We start from the raw sequence: 19,536 nt of genomic DNA on the forward strand, positions 1-19,536 counted from the left end.
CAGCATAGGTCCGTCCTGGGGACCCCACGTGCCAGGCTGCCCTGCAAACGCAGAGGCACAAGGACAGAACTGCTGAGCCAGGCTTCTGCAGACAGGACAAGGAGAGCTGGGCTTCAGTTTAGGTCCACATGGTCCAGGAGACCTCAGTTACTTCCCACCATGTCAAGACTTTTTGAAACCCACCTACCTACCTACCCAAATCAGCAGTATCTCTTGAATGAACTAATGAATAGAGATTATAAAAAACAAGCAGAGGAGTTTAGGGGGAAATGTACTTTAGGACTATATTTAAATTTTTTCCCAAGGCTTGGCTATTCAATTCCACTCAAATAACATCAAATGTAATTCCCAAATCTTTCCATCTAAAAGTAAACAGAAAAACCCAAAGTTTAAAAAAAGAACCTAATCCAAAACACTCACAAACATAAATAACTATTAGGATCTAAGTTTTATTGTAGAAAAACAAAGACATAACAGATAAACGAAGAGCTGTAATTCTCAGCAATCTCCACCAGCCAGCACCTCCTAGCAACTCTATACCACAGAAGACATTCCTCCAGGAAGAATCACTGTCCCTCAAAAGACCCCAAACTCCTCAGGGCCCATGGGAAAAACTCCACCACTGTGTCTGCTGCTGAGACCCAGCAGCGGGTGAGGCATGGCAACGGCCTGACAGCCTGGCTGCATTCTGTCCACGCCCCTCCCTCCCTCCCTCTCAGGTGAGCTCACTAGGCCGTGAAAAGGCACACCCAATGCACACTCAACTCCGTGCAAATCTGAATGAACTCCGTTCTCTACGCCTACATCCTCACACCCATAACCGTGGACTGGCCTCAGAAGTAAAATACTCTTGAACACTAAGACAAAAGCAAGTGTCCCGAGACTCCATCCTGCCTTCGCTTCTTTTTGTTCATGCTTGATGACAAGCACCCAGGTAACCAACCATCTGCTACACAGCCAGGGCTCAGGACTGTTAAGTCTACACAAACATAGGGCTGCAATGGCACCTACTGATGGCTGCACACAAACCTTCTCTTAAAAGTGACAACCAACAAGCGAAACCTCCGGGGGGGGGGGGGGGGGCAGAGACACTGTGCAAGATGCAGCCCTGCTCTGCTGCCCCACCACCCTGCCTGTATCTCGGCCTCAGTAGTAGAGGGAGGCCCAGGAGGGAGGCCCAGAGCCGGCTTACCCAGCTCTTCATTGGTGCTGTCATTGTCGGTAGCAAACGGGAACCTCTTTTGTTCTGCAATAGACCTGGCCTGGCTCTGGAAAAAAACAAAATAGAAACATATACTTTAGCTAATCACAAATGAAGAAAAACCTCTGTTAAAAACTTGTATTATAAAATATTAAAGCTATATTTTATTTAAGTGGAAGCAGGAAGCATTTGCATTTAGTACTAACAACCATGTCTTCGAGAACACCATCTGGTGCGGCTGGTGCTTCCTCTCTCCCCACTGGTTTTTGAGAGAAAGTACTGCTTTCCTTCCGTGGCAACAAACCTTGCCAGCTGTTTCAAGGACGCTCCCCATCTTCACAGGGAGTGTCAATGACTTCAATCCCATCACTCCAGTAACCAGTCCTCCAATGTGGCTTGAATGCAGATACTGTGCATAAAACCCTGGAAACACCAATCCAATCTAAGAGCAGGACTTCCACGGAGGGAAGCACAGCTAGCAGGGTGCGGCATCCTGCCCAGCGCAGACCCACCCAGCCTGGAGACAGGCCCCAGAGAAGCCAGCAGACAACACCCACGTGCAGAAGCCAGGGGACAGCAAGGTAAGGAAATGGCCTGGTCACTGGGATGGATGCACATGCAGTCTCTGCCCACCACACAAAGTGACAGCTGTCCTGCGCTCTGGAGACAACTCGGGTCTGATAAAACAGCCACCTGCCACCTCGCCAGAAGATCTGCCATCAGGAGTGGTGACATGCCAGCCTACAGGGTGCACATGGAAACTTAACTCCACAGAAGAGTCGCCCAGAGGCAGTCAGAACACACAATCCACAGGGAAGCTAAGACCAGAAGAGACCAAGGATCTGCAGCCTTGGCAAGTCTAGAGGCTCAGAGCCGGGAACAGCGCAGTTAGTCAGAGTCCTCCGGGCCCAGTGCGGACACTGTGGGCAGATAGCCATACCTGGGACACCCTGCCAAGGCATAAACTTCTCAGCCTCTGCCTGGGACTCCTTAGCCATAGCCCGCTGGGCCTCACTGACTCAAGGAAGGGGGTTCCAAAGGTATTTTCCCGTGTGCTCCTTATATGCTCCAAGTCCCAGTTAGCGGTCAGCTACAGAAAGCTCCTTGGTTTGCCTAGACAGGTGCAGAGCTAACGCACAAGCCACTGCTGAAGACCCCAAGTCAGAGACACAGGCCGGAGGCACCCATCTCAGGGCTCACACCTCCCTCCCCTCTCATCCAGGAGCCCCATGGAATGAAGCGTCTGGAGAGTCCCCTGATGTGACTCTACAGTCTCATGGTCGAGCCCTGGAGATTAGAGAAGCTCATCAGCCACTCTGGTTCTGCCACGGGGCAGGAACTCCTCAGTGGAACACTGGTGAGCCTTCTTCCAGATGCAGCGTTACCAACACAAGACTGGGGAGCCTTCCCCTGCGGGCCACTCCCAGCCCCAGCGAAGGCACTCCAGTGCCACCAGAGGAAGGGTGGGGATTTCCGTCCGAGGATGGACTTGACTCTAGGAACCTACCTGCACAGTTAAATACTTCCAGTGATGGCCAACTCACTACCTTACAAGAGTGCCCCAACTGGTTTCTGACAAGTCTCAAAGTTTCTGCCACATATCAAGTTGACAACTGTCAGCAATTTAGGAAAACCAGGGGCTCACACTCCTGTCCCAATTCCTAACTGTTTTCAATGGGTCTGTCAAAAAGGCCCAGCTATTTGGAAAACAAAGACAAGCGTAAGGGGAATTTTAAACAGATCCTCTAAGAACACGGAAAGAAAAGGCCGGTGGAAACGGAGCCCGGGCACACAGCGGCTCAGCCCTGGAGCCCATGTGAACACAAAAAGGCCTGTCCTCCTTGAGGCGGGGGCAGGCTGGGACACATGCCAAAACGGACAGGCAAGGGCACCCCTGAAGGTCCAGCTGGTACTGACAAGAAACACGCGAGAGAGACCGTGCAGGCAAGGCAGGGGAACACGGAGTGCAGGGCCCTCCTGGAGAGAAGGCCAGACAAGCTCCCTCCACTCACGCTCACATGCATGTCCCAGGTCGAGAACAGCCAGCCAGGCGACCTGCCTGTAGTAGTGCAAGGTGACCAAATGCCAGATGTCCCGTCTTTCCCCTCTGCTTGCAGAGCCGGGGACGCCTGTGCTTCGGGACATAGCACAACAAGCAGGACAGAGATGCATACCAGAATCTTCTCGGTGTTGAGAGGAAGCAGGGAGTCACAGGGTGGTGAGCCTTTGGGTTCACAGTCAGACTCGTGGAAGTTCAGAAAGGACGACTCTGGAAAGCAAGCACACTGTCATTCTTCTTGCCATGAATTCAGCAGCTTAGCGTGAACTGGAATTTCAGGAACCCACAGAACAAAATGAGGACAAGGGTGGAAACACTGTGACAGGCGTCCCGTCTCCCTCTCCAGCGCCAGGCCCAGGACCTTCCAGCACCCACATGTCCATCCCCATGGCCACCCTCAAAGGGCACAAAGCCGGCTAATGGCACAAGAAGGGCGGCACAGCTGCGGTCTCTCTAACAGCAGCAGGCAGGGTGGCCCTGCTAGAGGCTTGCTCAGCACGAGACAAAGGGCCGGAGCTGGGCCTCTGGCTCTAGGTCCTCCTGGAGCTCTCGCCTCACATCCAGAGCGTGCGCGAGGGAGTGATGCCAAGCCAGGGAGACAGCACTAGATAGTGTGCAGAGTCCAGCATCCAGAGCATGTAAACCACCACTCAACAAGACAGGGGCCAAGTGGAAAAGCAGCAGAGGGCTCAAGGAGGAGTCTCCAGAGTTCTCCAGAGCCCCCTGCACATGAAATGATTCTCACTATCATTTATAAAAATGCACACTAAACCACAATGAGGACTTCCTCACACCCCTATAATGGCCAACATAAAAAGAAGAAAACAATTGTTGGCAAGGACGTAGGAGAACTGGGAACTTTGGGTCTTGCGGGTAAGAAGGTAAAATGGAACAGCCACTGTGGAGAACAGTTTTGCATTTTCTCAAAAAGTTAAGCACGGAATCATCACATGACCCAGCAATTCCAGGCTCAGCTACAGAACTGAGGATAGGGACTCAAACATTTGCCGTTCACACTCGCCCACAGCATCTCTGTTCAAACAGCCCACATGTGCACCAAGGATGAAGAGACACACAGAGCTGTGTCTGCAGAGGACTGTTACTCAGCCACACACTGAAGTGCTAAAGCACCTGACCCCATGGAAGAACCTCCAAAACATGAGGCCAAGACAAAAGGTCACAGGTCACACAGCACCACTGATAAAAAATGCCCAGAACAGGTCTGTCTGCAGAGACAGCGTGGACTGCTGGTGGCCAGGGGAGGGGAATGGGAGAAATGCTTCACGGGCAGGGCAGACCTGGGAAGGGGGGTGCTCTGAGGAGCCCTGCCACAACTGCATGTGCTGTGAGCAGCTGGAACTGCTCACTTTAAAATAGTCACACCGATTATCCCAGCAACTCAGGAATTTGAGGCAGGAGAACCACAAGTTAAAGGCCAGCCTCAGCAACTTAGCAAGACCTTGTTTCAAAATAAAAAAGACTGGCTGGGAGTTGTGGGAGACCAACCTTGCACTTGACTGAGTCACACTCCCCAGCTGGGTGCTGAGGCACTCAGTCTCAGAAATGTAGCAGAGCTTTCCCCGCCCTTCTTTGGTTCCAGGGTCAGTGTCTCCTGCATGGATGTGTCTTGCTACAGCCCTATGGTGCTGAGAGCCACAGCCCAGTCAGAATGACACATGGCATTTGTGCCAGAAGGGAGTGGTTGAGAGGTGACTCCAGTGAGCCATTGAGATGATAATGGTTATGTTAGGCTGTGTAATCAATTGTATATTAGACCCCTGTTGTCCACCTCCACCTGCTACTTTGGAGTTCTCCCAGTACTTTGGAGTTAGGGGATTCCTAAGAGTTCCCATTGGTTGGGGAAGTGCCAGAGGAAGGAGTGCAGTGTTCCTGGAAGGGCCACCTGGGTGGGTTCGCAGAAAGCATGCATGCAGTGCCAGAGAGAGTTGAAATAAAGTAGTTGCTGTTTGAACCTACAAGGCTTTGTGGCAGCTCGGTTATTTGTGCCCAGCCAGACTGTAGCATTTGGTGGCCCGTGCAGGGAACGCCTGAAGCTCGAGGTAAGTAAAATTGCTCTTGTTTTTGTTTCAAGCTGCCTATCTCTAGAACTTTCTCAGGCAAACTGGGAAAAAAGGTTGGCTCAAGGTTTGAAGTTCTTCGGCCCTGAGGAAGCGATAGAGTTAGACCACGAATATACATTTCAAAAAAATAGGAAAATTGATACAACTATTTTTTGTTCCATTTTTGTTTCGTTTTTGTTTTGAGTTATCTTGTTGAGTTGCATTATCCTTGTAACAGAAATATGGGGTCAGAAATTAGCAAAAAACAAACCGAAAGAATGTTAAGTAAATTGTTAGAGGAAGGAGTCACCCCAATAAAACCAAAACCAGTCAGGGCACATGTTGATACAATACAAAAATGTAGCCCGTGGCTTTTTAAGGAGTAGTTGTTGAATATATCACAATGGGACCATCATGGTAAAGATTTAAGGGACAGGGAAAAGAAAAACCCAGGAACTCTGCCAGTTGGCACATTGTCATTGTGGATGATGATACGATTTTGCTTGCCTAGTCCAAAGCTTTCAGTTCAGATTATGGTAGAAGACATATTAGATCAGGAAAAAGAGGAGGCCTCTCGAGATAGTCAGAAAGGGGAAGAAAGTTTAGAGCAGAAAAAGCCATCAGGGGAAAAGTTACAACAGGAGGCTGCTACTAACACCTTTCTATCACCAGGGGGTGTGAATGTTGAACCAACAGCTCCACCTATGGGGCCCTCAAACCCCATAGTTGATAGATGGGATCCTGAGACAGGACCTCAAAAATTAGCATGCCCTGTATTTGAACAGGCAGGAGGGCAGCGAATTCACCATGTTTTAGATTTCAAAACAGTGAAGCAGCTAAAAGAGGCTGTAACAACCTATGGTCCTCAAGCACACTTCACTATAAGCTTCGTTGAATACATTACCAACTTGAACATGACCCCAGCAGATTGGACTAGTATGTGTAAAGCTGTGCCAAATAGAGGACAATACCTGTTATGGAAGGTTGCCAATGAGGAATTTTGTACGGAGACAGCTAGGCGAAATGCAGCAGTTGGTTATCCTCAGAGAAATCTAGATATGTTGTTAGGAAAAGGACCTTATGGGGGTCAGCTGCAACAAATTGCATATGATCCTGCCATATACTCACAAATTGCTGCAGATGCAGTTAGGGCATGGAAGACTTTACAAGGACATGGAGATTTACAAGATCAATTATCAAAGGTAATACAAGGAACTAATGAACCTTACGCTAAATTTGTAGATAGGCTTATTCAAACAGTTACAGAGTTTTTGGGGATACAGAACAAGCAATGCCATTAATTAAACAGCTAGCCTTTGAGCAAGCAAACAGATGGTGCAAGGAGGCCATTAGACCATGGAAACATGGAGATTTAAACACATATATTAAATTATGTAGAGATATTAATGAACAAGGGCAAGTCTTGGCAGCTGCAGTACAATAGGCTTTAGATGCCAGGCCAAAAACATGCTACAATTATGAACAAACAGGACATTTTAAAAGGAGTTGCCCCATAGGAGGAGGGTTTAACAAAGCTAGGTATCAAAGGAGTAGAATACCGGGTATTTGCCCACAATGCCATAGAGGGAGACATTGGGCTAATGAATGTCATTCTCAAACCACCATAGAGGGTACTCCATTATCAGAAAACGGACAAGGACCAAGTATTTACCTATGATATCGTGGAGAAAAGCATCGGGCTCCATTGCCAAAAAAAGGACAGGGGGGCCCAATACTCTGGGGCCCACAACCACAAATATACAGGGCAATGGAGGAACCCAGCAACACCATCAGGTTAGTGCCCAGGACACGTTACCCATTAGATCCCTCATCAGACAAACCAGAGGGAGCACAGGGTTGGACATCTGCGCCTCCACCAGAGCAGTACCAAGTCCAGAGATGGGAGTTCAAATCATTCCCACAGGAGTAAAAGGACCTCTTCCCCAAGGAACAGTAGGCTTATTATTGGGACGCAGTTCTTCCACTCTAAAAGGACTTATTATAAGTCCTGGGGTAATTGATCCCGATTATGAACGTGAAATAAAAATTATAGCTAGTTCTCCAAGAGGTATATCAGTAATTTCACCAGGAGATAGAATAGCACAGTTATTAATAATACCCAGGCTGCATGATAAATTTTCCAGTCGTACTGTACAAAGAGGTTCCAGGGGATTAGGCTTCACAGGTGTAGATTGGGCTATGCTGTCTTTAAATTTAGATTCTCGCCCAATGCTAAAACTAAATATTCAAGGATATGAATTTAATGGGCTACTGGACCCAGGTGCAGACCTTAGCATCATATCTCATCAAGAATGGCCAAAACATTGGCCATTACAACAGGCCACTCAAACGCTTCGAGGCCTAGGAGTGGCAAGTAATTCCCATAGAAGTGCAATGGTATTAGATTAGAAGGCTCCTGAAGGATGTGAAGGAACTATACAGCCATATATATTGGATCATCTTCCTATAAATTTATGGGGACGAGATGTCCTCGATCAATTAGGTTTGACATTAACAAATAACATCAATCCAAATGCGTCCACTATTAGGGCTAGACAAGGTTTTAGGAAAGAAAAAAAGATTAGGAGAACAAGAACTAGGTATAGCAGCACCAATTCAAATAGATCAAGGAATAAATAGACATGGATTGGGTTTTCAGAAGGGGTCACTGAGACAATCAAAATTACTTGGAAATCCGAAAGACCAGTATGGGTTCCTCAGTGGCCCCTGACTAAAGATACAAGTAGCTCATGATCTGGTCAAACAACAATTAGCGGAAGGACATATACAACCTTCCATTATTTCCCCGTAATACTCCCATTTTTGTCATTAAAAAGAAATCTGGTAAATGGAGATCATTGCAAGATTTAAGAGCCATTAATAATGAGATGGTTATTATGGGACTTGCTCAATCGGGGATTCCCCAATTGTCTACTTTGCCAAAAACCTAGTATGTTTTAGCTATAGATATTAAAGATTGTTTTTTTTTAATTCCAATTCATCCTGAGGATAGTCCATGTTTTGCATTTACTATCCGTGCACTGAATCATGAAGGTCCTCATCAGAGATATGAATGGAAAGTACTCCCTCAAGGGATGACTAACAGCCCAACTATGTGTCAAATTTATTTTAACAAAGCAATCCAGCCGCTTAGAAATCAAAATCCTGAACTACAAATATTTCACTATATGGATGATGTATTGTTAGCACACAAAGATAAAAACACATTGCTAGAATGTTATGCCACACCTACAAACTTATTAAAAAATTATAATCTAGAGATAGCAATAGATAAAGTTCCATTAAATTTTCCAATTAATTATTTAGGAGTTCTATTATCCTCAGCCATGGTCCATCCACCAATAATTCAAATACGAGTAGATCAACTTAAATCACTTAATGACTTTCAAAAGTTATTAGGAGACATAAATTGGATAAGGCCTTATCTAGGCATCCCAACAGGAGAGTTGGGACCTTTATTTGATATCCTAAAAGGTCCATCAGATCCAAATTCAACCCGCCTGTTAACATCTGAAGCAAGAAGGGCATTAAAAATTATTGAAACATATATGGAAAATATGCATTTGGATAGAATTGATATTAGTTTGCCTTTACTATTTATTGAAATACCAATAAAAATATTCCTACAGGAGTATTTTGGCAAGAAGGTCCATTATTGTGGATACATTTATCTTATTCTCCTAACACTATTCTTACTAGGTATCCTGAGGCTATAGGACAATTGATACTCAAAGGAATAAAAGCAGCAAAGGGAGTGTTTGGAATTTCTCCCAATAAAATTATTACTCCATATACTATGGATCAAATTGATGAGTTAGCTAATGAGTTAAATACTTGGGCAATAATCATGTGTAAATCTAATGTTTCATTTGATAATCACTTACCATTTAATCCTTTATTTTCTTTTTGGTCTTCTCATCCTATAGTTTTTCCAAAAATGACAAGAAAAACACCTATCATGAATGCTCCAAATATATTCACTGATGGGTCAAATAATGGTACAGCAACAGTAGCTACCCCTGATCAAACTTTTACATTATTAGTACCCAAACAATCAGCTCAAAAAGTAGAGCTTAATGCAGTATTAAAAGCTTTTGTGATGTTTAAAGATTCTGATTTTAATTTATTTTCTGATAGTCAATATATACTTAATGCTATAGTATCCCTTGAAGATGCTAGTAGGATTTCTCCTTCCTCTACTGTTTTCCACTATACTAAGTCTAATCTGTGACAGAAAAGATCCATTCTTTATAGGACATATCAGGGCACATACAGGATTGCCTAGAGCCCTTAGTTTGGGCAATGATTTAGCAGATAAAACTACACATGACATACATATTTTCTCTACAATAGAAGAAGCTACAAATTTTCATAGAAGGTTCCATGTCAATGCCAATACTTTATAAAAGCGTTTTAAAATAACTAAGGAATAAGCTAGACAAATAATAAAACAATGTCAAAATTGTGTGACCTTTTTAACCACAAGTTAATCTTGGAGTCAATCCTAGAAGACTGATACCTAACCATATTTGGCAGATGGACGTCACACATTTGCCAGAATTTGGAAAATTAAAATATTTGCATGTTACAGTTGATACTTCTTCCGGATTTTTGATGGGCTCCCTTTATCCCGGAGAAAAAACTAAAGATATTATATATAGCTCATTGCTTACGAAATTTTGCCACTGTGGGCGTTCCAAAACAGTTAAAAACAGATAATGGTCCTGGTTATACTTCTACCTCTTTTAAACAATTTTGCTCATCATTTGGCATTACTCATATAATAGGAATCTCATACAATCCACAGGGACAAGGCATAGTTGAAAGAGCTCATCAAACTATTAAAATGTACTTATTAAAGCAAAAAGAGGGAATTGGAAAGGGGTATATATCCCCCAAAGATAAACTTAAAATAACCCTTTTTACTCTAAACTTTTTAAATTTGGATTCATCAGGGCTTAGTTCTGCGGAAAGACATATGTATCCAAAAAATGTACATAAGCCTAAGGTATTTTGGAAGGATATTTTAACAGGACAATGGAAAGGTCCTGACCCAGTGATTATCTAGAGTTGGGGTTCTGTTTGTGTGTTTCCACAGGGAGAACAGAAGCCGATTTGGATTCCAGAGAGACTAACCAAAGCGATTTCCACTGATCAAAAAGAAGATGATTTGACTCAAATCCATAACAGCTGATATCCAGAGCTCCAGCTTGGCTATTCTTACAACAGTGGTTTCTCCCACACCTGGAGGCTAATGAATAATGAACATCATTAAAGCCTATTTCAAATGTAAAAAACTTTGGGGCTTGCTTGTGGGAATACCTTCGGACCCATTATGCAAGTTACAGGAAAAAGGATGGGATATCCAAAAAAGAGTCAAACCCAGGTGGTAACCAGGATGTCTTTTTCAATGTCTATTTTATTATTGCCCTTTCCCACATCATAAAGTTCTATTTTATTTTTTGAGCTCATACAGACCTAGGTTAATGTTTTTCTGATCAGTTCTATTTTTTGACTGTGGAGTTTTTAAACATTGCAATGGAGATTTCACCTGTGTAAAGCTACAAGACCTTTTCTATTGTCTTATGGGTTGAATGTTATGTGTGCACACTTGTGTTTTGTGTTGTACATCTGTATGTGCGTACGTCCATATATCATATATGAGGAGCACTCATGAAAAAATGGATCCAAATATTTTTATTATTCATGTGATTTAAATGGTTTAATTTGAATTGGGTAAACAGCTGTTATTGTTTTAATATGTGAACAAAAAAGGAGGTTAACAGACCTGTTTGTTTACTTTCACCTTTCCTTTTCATTATATCTAATTCTATTCAGGATACTAAATAGAAAATTGCTTTCTTTTAGTGCCTGCTGGAATGTGACATAATTTTTTTTAGCCATCATTGCCAGAATTCCTATCTTCATCCCAGTGCTGGTGAAGACAAAGATAAAACCAAACTACAGCTTCTGCGATAGCTATCGCAACAAACTGTATAAACTGATGCAACAATGAATAATGTAACTCAACAAGTGATGCTCAATCAAGGAGTCGATTTACTTTGGGAGGAAATGAACATATTAATAGATTCCTCCATTTTGAACTGCTTACAGAACTTGCCTGGACTATGTATCACTTGTATGCATTGTGAACTATCTGTTGGTACAGCAAACTGTGGTAGTGCTGGTGTATCTTTGCTGATGGTGTCACCAGTGGTACAATTTTTCCAAAGAAGCCATCAATTGGCTTGGTATCGTGGCATTTCTGTATCCTCCTCCCTTCTGCTTGTGATGGTCATTCAGCTAAAATTTGGGGGCCAACAGAGGTGAGGCAAAGAACCTCACCCCCCCACTGGCACCAAGGCCAACTTTGGGGGCCAACAGACGTGAGGCAAAGAACCTCAACCCCCCCCAACTGGTGCAAAGGCCAAATTTGGGGGCCAACAGAGGTGAGGCAAAGAACCTCACCCCCCCACACTGGTACAAAGGCCTATCCACAAGTATGGCTGTATGCTGAACCAGTAGTCAATGATGGGTATGATCCAATTGCAATGGTACCAACCTAAGACAGGAGGCTGACGCCTTGAGGTCAGCTCATCCAATGACAGGTAAGGACCATATGTGGAATTGGACAACCTAAGACTGGCAGGGTCCCTTACCACATGCTTGCTGTTTAATTAAACAGAAGGGGGGAGATGCTGAGAGCCACAGCCCAGTCAGAATGATGTATGGCATTTGTGCCAGAAGGGAGTGGTTGAGAGGTGATGCCAGCAAGCCACTGAGATGATAATGGTTATGTTAAGCTGTGTATTCAATTGTAAATTAGACCCCGGCTGTTCGCCTCCACTTGCTACTTTGGAGTTCTCGAGGGGATTCCTGGAGAGTTCCCATTGGTTGGGGAAGTGCCGGAGGAGGGATTTCCGGTGTGCAGTGTTCCTGGAAGGGCCAAGTGAGTGGGTTCGCGCAAAGCGAGCATGCAGTGCCGGTGAGAGTTGAAATAAAGTAGTTGCTGTTTGAACCTACAAGGCTTTGTGGCGGCTCAGTTATTTGTGCCCAGTCAGACTGCGGCACCATGGGTGAAGCTATGCTCACCCGTTCCTTTGTAATATAACTCCTTGCCCTGTTTAGGGTAGAATCATCCATGGAAGTGCCTTGTGTGTGTCCCCTTCTCTTACTGTGCCCTTGGGTGTGCCTACCCAGGTGTCAGTCAACCTGCTGACAGTGGACATCATGAAGATAGACTCAGCCCCCTGAAACCTGGCCCCTTGCCTCATTTGAATAGCTTCTCCTCAATAAAAGGGGTCAGTGTATGCTCTCTCTCTCTTCCTGCGGACCCTTAAGGTCAGAAGAACTGCCACAGTGACCCCAAAGAAAAAGGTATTTGTGTCTCTTGTGTGGTTATTTTGCACAGCCCAGTTAGCCCAGTTCAACTGGAGTAACCCCTGAGCCTTTTAGTCCCAAGTACAGAAACCCAGCAGGGAGTGAAGGCGCATGCCTGTAATCTTGGTGGCTCAGGAGGCTGAAGCAGGAGGATTGCTGGTTCAAAGCCAGCCTCAGCAGCTTAGTGAGATGCTGAGCAACTCAGCAAGACCCTGTCGCTAAATAAAATATTCTTTAAAATATTTTATTTAGAGGCCGAGGGTCAGTGGTAGAGTGCTCGCCTAGCGAGGCCCTGGGTTTGATCCTCAGAGCCACATAAAAATAAATAAAGGTATTGTATCCATCTGAAACTAAAAAATAAACATGGAAAAAAAAAGGGACTGGGGTGTGGCTCAGTGGTTGAGTGCCCCCATTCAATCCCTGGTATAAAAAAAAAAAAAAGTAAAAGACCAGGGACGAGGCTCAACGATTAAGCATCCCTGGGTTCAGTCCTTTGGACAAACGTAATAATAAAATAAAGTGGCCAATTTCATTATGAGACCCTCACCTCAACTATTTTAAAAAGCTATGTCCTAATTGAGCATCCATTAAGGAACACCAAGGGGCGTCCAAGGAGCCATCTGGGGGACAGAACTGACCAAAAGTAAAACTGACAGCTTGCCTCAGCCCCCAGGGGCTTCGGCACAGGGCAGGCTGAGGAGCAGGGTGGGTGGGACATGGGGTGGGCTGTGCGGGTGCAGATGCGGGGATTCAAGGGGGCGGGCAGGAGGGGCCTGCTGGAAGGGGCGCCACAGCACACCCAGCCCATGGGGGGCGACCCAGGGAGGCCCATGGGGGTGGCCTGGGAGGCTCATGGGGATGGCCAGGGACGCCCTTGGGGAAGGCCAGGGAGGCCCTTGGGGAAGGCTAGGGAGGCCTATGAGGGCGGGCTGTGGGGAAGGCCCAGGAGCCCCCTGCTTTTCCATGCCACACCAGTGCTCCAGTGGGTGTCCATGGTCTCTATTCTGCACATTTACCAATCAGGATGCACGTGCACACACTCGAGCGACAGTTGTGGGCTTTCTCCGTGGTCCATTCCCTTGGCTCCCTGGGTATCAGCCTGCTTGTCCTTCCCAGTCCCAACAGCACTAGCACGTCACATGAGGGGCTCCTTGGCTGCTTTGGGTCCTTGTCATGGCCTTTGCTCATTTTCTCCCCACACCCTTTACCAATCCTCTTTGTTTTATTATTTTTTGAGATCTATTTATTGATGTTCATTTTCAAGTTGAGTGGCTTTCCCTGATTTCGGCCATGAAGGATCCCCAGTCACCTGATTTCACAGCTGTCCCAGCAGCACTGCCCATGGATTTCTTCACCAGCTTTAGAACACATCACAGCCACTAGAGGGGCATTCTAGACTTTTCCTTCAAAGGAATCTTTAAGATTATTCAAGAGGCTGGAGGTGGCAGGATGGTACAGCCCCTGCCCAGCACAATGCCTGTGTCACCTCTGACAGATCACAGTCCACTCTCGATGTGGACATTTGTTAAAGAGTACAGCAGCAGCCAGCTGCTCTGGCTCACATCTGTGACCTCAGCAGCTGGGGAGGCTGAGGTAGGAGAACCCCACATTCAAGCCAGCCCTCAGCGGCTGAGCAAGACTCTGTCTCAAAATGAAATATAAAAGGGGCTGTGGATGTGGCTTAGTGGTTAAGCACCCCTGGGTTCAACCCCTTATAACCCCCTCCCCCCCAAAAAAACCCAGCAATAATTCATGTTCTTTGAAGAAAATAGAGAAAATCACAAAACACAGAAGACATCTGGAATACAATTCCAGCCTCTGCCAGCACTCACCAGCTCTTGGCCATGGAAAACTCAGTGTCACTAGTAAAAGGGGTCAACAGTACTGCCCATTTCTCAGTTGTGAGACTAATAAGGATTATGTGAAAAGCACACAGGGCCACCCCCCGCCCCCAGGAAGAGACCACGACAAGCTGCCTGTTACCACCATGGGGCTGCATGAACTGAAGGAGGCCCTTCTGCAACCAGCCCTTTCAACAATACAACGTGTTTTCCCATGATTAAATTTATTTTTGCATTTAAATTCAAAACTTGGGAATGATATGTCATTTTTAACATTTTTAAAATAAAGATTTCCATTTTCTTCACTGAACCTGCTTTGTTGGCTCCAGACTCCTCAATCCCTTGGAAGGAACTATTTGGCTTCAGTGTCACTATTTTGATTGCTGTAGCCTCACAATCATGAGGCAAAGCCATCAAGCTCTTTCTAAGAATTCTTCACTATTCTTTTTCCTAGTAACCTTTAGACATTTTGTTTAGGTCCAAAACAAAAATTCTTTCTATGATTTTTATTAGAATTACACTAAACTTTAATTAATGGGGAAAGGAACACCTAATTTCTTCACAAGATCTAACTTATGTGGTTGGTCAAAGTTTTTCTCGGACCTATATGATATATCTTCAACTGCTGGTGCGGCCACTGACTCAGCACATCTGTGGCAGGCTCCACCCCGCCCACAATCCGCCCACACCCACACCCAGTGGTCAGCAACTGGGGGTGACCCGAAGCAGTCAGCCAGCAGCAGCAGCAGCCAGCACAGGACTACACCAAGGGCACAGTGAGGCAGCGTCTGCCCAGGATACAGATAAAGGGAGCAGCTAAAATACCATCACCCTCCCACCCCCTGCAGGCGCTCCCTGAGCCCACTCATCAGAGTCCAGAGGAAAACAAACCCATCTGAAGCCTTGCTCCAGCAATGCGGGAGGGCAGGACCTGAGCCCAGGGGCTGGCTCTGGAGTAGGTTTCATCGCTGTTGGGCATAGTGGTGGCTGCTTTATTTGGTGGGTGGGTTTTCCTTTTTTTTTTGTACTGGTTGAACCCAGGGGCGCTATGCCACTGAACTTCCTTCCCAGCCTCTTTAGTTTGAGACAGGGCCTTGCTGAGTTGTCCAGGTTGGCCTCAAACTTGGAATCCTCCTGTCTCAGCTTCCCAAATAGCTGGGGTGACAGTGTGGCCACTGCATCCAACAGGTCTGGGTGGGCCATAGACAATGAAGGTAGAGCTTATGGGAGTCACTGAGGTGACAAAGGCCTGAGGGCTGTGGCACAGGGGAGTCCAGGCAGAAATGGCCTCACATTCTGAAGATGTGTCTAACTGGCTGGAACTGGGTTTTTCATCTGTCCACATTTCTGACCTCCTAATGTCCTCATTTATTCAGCTAGGTCTATTGTCTCCATGTAATGTCACCAAGGCTTGTGATATATAGACTCACTCAGTACCTCATTACGTTGGGAGAAACGTCCATTAAAGTACCTATAACACCAGTGGCAACAGACGCCCTTCTCATCCCTGACACGAACACCAAGCCTAGGAGCCCAGAGTTCCCGCGACTTGTTTTAGATCTGTGTCTGCATCTATTTCATGCCGAGTTCACTCCTGAGCCATAAGCCTGTTCTTTGCTCTCTGGGGACATAGTCTTCTTTCACGCAGACTCTTCTGGGTTGGGAACAACCCATTCCTTCTCAGTGGGGACCGTCCACGTGGCAAGGGGAGGCCTGCGGATCATTCTGACTGTGAGGTCTGTAGATGCAGTGGTGCCTCTGGTTCACCTGGAGGGTTCAGTTCGGAGAATCTACATCCAGACCCTTAAGCTCTTGCTGGGCCACCACCTGTGTCCAGCCCCACTGTCTACACCTCTGCCATTATCCCACAGGGACGGCACATCGCTTCTTTAAAGTGGCACCTTTCAGGTGGGTTTGGGGAGAGGCTGGCCCTGGATGGCCTGGGAAGTTTCTCAGGGCTCTTTAGGTGAACACGAAGAAGTGTACCTCCTCATCTGCATGATCTTGTGGGGCTTTCTCGGTCAAGAGGGTACAGATCACATTCACAGATGGCTTCAGGCCAGGAGCAGAAAAGTGGCTGACTCTAAGGTCACGGCCCTGCAGCACTGGTCCAAATGCAGGGGAAGGCCAGGGCCTGGCCCTGGGCTGAGACTGTGTGTTCATCACGTAAAGGAAGTGTTCTTCTACCCTGTCTCCCCAGAGTGTTGAGTCAGGAAAGCTGCCTGCCTATCACCAAGTGCTTTTGAAGATTTCTTTAGAATGAGTACGCAATTTTTCTCCTTTGACCTATTGAAGTGATTAAGCCAGTGTTTAAAAAATTGAACCATTTTTGTACTTCTGGAATAAACTAACCCAAGAAGACTGCTCTTTTCATTGCTTGCTGGGCTCAGTTTAGTAATATTTAATTTAGGATTTAATTTATAGATGGGTATGTAACTTTCTCCCAACAGCATTAGATTTTGGTATCAGTGCTTTTCACTGGTGTGGTAAAGTCAATGAGAGAAAAAACAAGCCTGTTGAAACCACAGCTGTTTGGAATAGGAGGCTAAAATTTGTTCTTTGATCTTCAAGTAATTAAACATCTTATAGTCTTAGTTGTTTTATCATACATAATCATGCTATGGTATATTAATATACTATGTAGAATAAAGCATATATTTAGTAGTAGCAACTACATTATGTAATAATTATTTAATATCACAGACAATTCAGCCCAACCAGCTATATACTTGTTTGCTTTTTGAGATAGGGTCTTGCTACCTTGCCCAGGCTGTCTAAACTCCTGCCTCCGGCTCCTGAACACTGGGCCCAAAGATGTGTCCCCTACACACTACACATATATGACAGCCCATATACACTACCCATTTCTTAGAGAGGAAAAGCATTCGTTCTCCTCCCCTCTTTGGCTGTACAGGTTAATAGTGGTTACTACAAAAATTGTTTCAAAACACATCAGAGAATTTTACTTTTCTCTGGACGTTTCTTTACTGCTGCAGAATGTGACTGCAGGAGCAAGGTTTCGGCACCACCTCACGTCCTGATGGCCTCCGCACCCTGCTCGCCTGGTTCACGCTGTACCAGTTCACGCTGTTCACTTGCTCTCCTGCTCCCTGTGGCTCATCTACTTTACCCTCTCTTTTTGGAATGGCCTAAGAATTTGTTACTCTGGGGTGTTTCTTGTGCTTAAAAAAATACATAAAGCAACTGACCACGGTAACCATATTAAGCCTGCGGCCTAGTACTGCTGGGTACACTCACACAGATGCAAAACAGCTCTCCAGAACTTATTTTAAATATATGCTTTATTCTACTTTATTCTATTAAAAAAACAACTCTTGGGCCAATTTGTCAGTTCTGCTGCTGTTTTAATCCATTTATTGGAGCTTTCTTCCATTTAGTCCTTACAACTTCCCTCATTTCGTCTTTTCACTTTTCAAGTTAGCCACCTCAGCTCCTTTACTCTCTTCTTTGATGCTAAGTCAGGACGTGACGGCAGGAAGAGAGACCACTGAAAGAACAGGGCCGGGAGGCAGGGCCAGTGGAGCACAGGAAGATCTGGCCAGAGGCTGGATCTGGGCTGAAATGTAGGGTCCCAGTGTAGAGAGAGGTCAGCTTGGAGACAAGCTGGGCATGAGAGGGAAGGCACGGGTCTCTGGGTGTGCAAGGAGGGAAGATGTGGTGTGGGCCAGGGAAGGGGCCACAGAGGGAGAGCAGTCCAGGGGCAGGAGGGGGAGGGGCCGCAGAGGGCGAGAGGTCCAGGGACAGGTCTAAGCCAGTGCTTGTGAAGTGCCACCCAGAAGCCATCTGCAGGCATGGAGGAAATAAAAGCTACAGACAGAGGTTGTGGCTGTGGCTCAGTGTTAGAACACTCGACTAGCACGTGAGAGGTGCTGGGTTGATCCTCAGTACCACGTAAACATAAATAAATAAAATAAAGGTATGATGTCTAACTACAGCTAAAAATATTTAAAAAAAAAAAAAAAAAAAAGCTACAGGCAGGTCCCAGACAACCACTAGCCCATATGGATGGCCTCTGAATGGGCTCAGGAAATCCACCCTTAAGGAAAGGGCTGGAGGGGGGAAGGACACAGGGACAGGGAGGATGGGGGATGACACCTGGGGACACTGACCTGGCAACTTTCTTAAAAAAAAAAAAAAAAATAGCTATTCTCTGAAATGTCCTAGCTCTTGGCTATAACATTGTCCAAAAGCTCATCATGGTCTTCGTATCTCATTATACTTCATTATTCCTAAAGATGATGTTTATTTTTTTCATTTTTCTATATCAGGCTTGCTCGGTAATTGTCTAAATCTTACCAGTATCTTCAAAGAACTAGTTATTATATTTAATTCTATTCTTTCCCTGACTTCCAGTTTAATTAGTTCAGAGGAGACAGAACGGGAACGCAAGAGGCTACGCGAGCACAGATGCAGTCAGTGCCTGGCTGGCCATATGACTGGGCGCGTCCTCCAGTGTCTCAGCCTCGGCGCCCTTGCCTACAGGGCAGGGAGAGCCACACACCTCCACACAGGACCACTGTGGGGACCCAGGACATGAACCACAATGCCCGATGCCAGCACAGGCTGAGAGCCCCTTATCTGTATCACTGGAGACTGGAAGTGTTTCAGATTTTGGATGTTTTCCAATTTTGGAATACTTAAATATACATAATAACATATCTTGGGGAGGAAAACCAGGTCTAAATATGAAATTCATTTATGTTTCATAGACCTTATACACATAGTCTGAAGGTAGTTTAATTAAGCATTTTAAATAATTTTGTATATGAAACAGTTTCATGGTATGAAAATTTCCACTTGTGATTTTTTTTTTCTGTTGATTTCTTCTTTCTGCTTTCCTTATTTTCAGACCAAAAGAGCACTTTCCAGTTTTCATATGCTTCACAAACTCTTTTGTACCTTAATTTTCTGAATATACGTTATACCCATCACACACACAGGAGAACAGCTCAG

The 19,536-nt window shown here is 45.6% G+C and overlaps 1 protein-coding gene across 7 annotated transcripts in view; it reads right to left on the reverse strand.

The window, feature by feature from the left end:
- Positions 1–19,536, reverse strand: part of Ttc13 (tetratricopeptide repeat domain 13) — a 67,021-nt gene that overhangs the window by 40,894 nt on the left and 6,591 nt on the right. For all 7 annotated transcript variants that reach the window (XM_077105138.1, XM_077105144.1, XM_077105142.1 and 4 more), the window contains exons 2-3: positions 3,376–3,470; positions 1,193–1,268 (exon numbers count right to left, since the gene is read on the reverse strand). In XM_077105138.1, the coding sequence (XP_076961253.1) occupies positions 1,193–1,268; positions 3,376–3,470 (171 nt within the window). The remainder of the gene's footprint in view (positions 1–1,192; positions 1,269–3,375; positions 3,471–19,536) is intronic.

This window comes from Callospermophilus lateralis, chromosome 13, assembly GCF_048772815.1.
Source record: "Callospermophilus lateralis isolate mCalLat2 chromosome 13, mCalLat2.hap1, whole genome shotgun sequence".
Taxonomy (NCBI): domain Eukaryota; kingdom Metazoa; phylum Chordata; class Mammalia; order Rodentia; family Sciuridae; genus Callospermophilus; species Callospermophilus lateralis.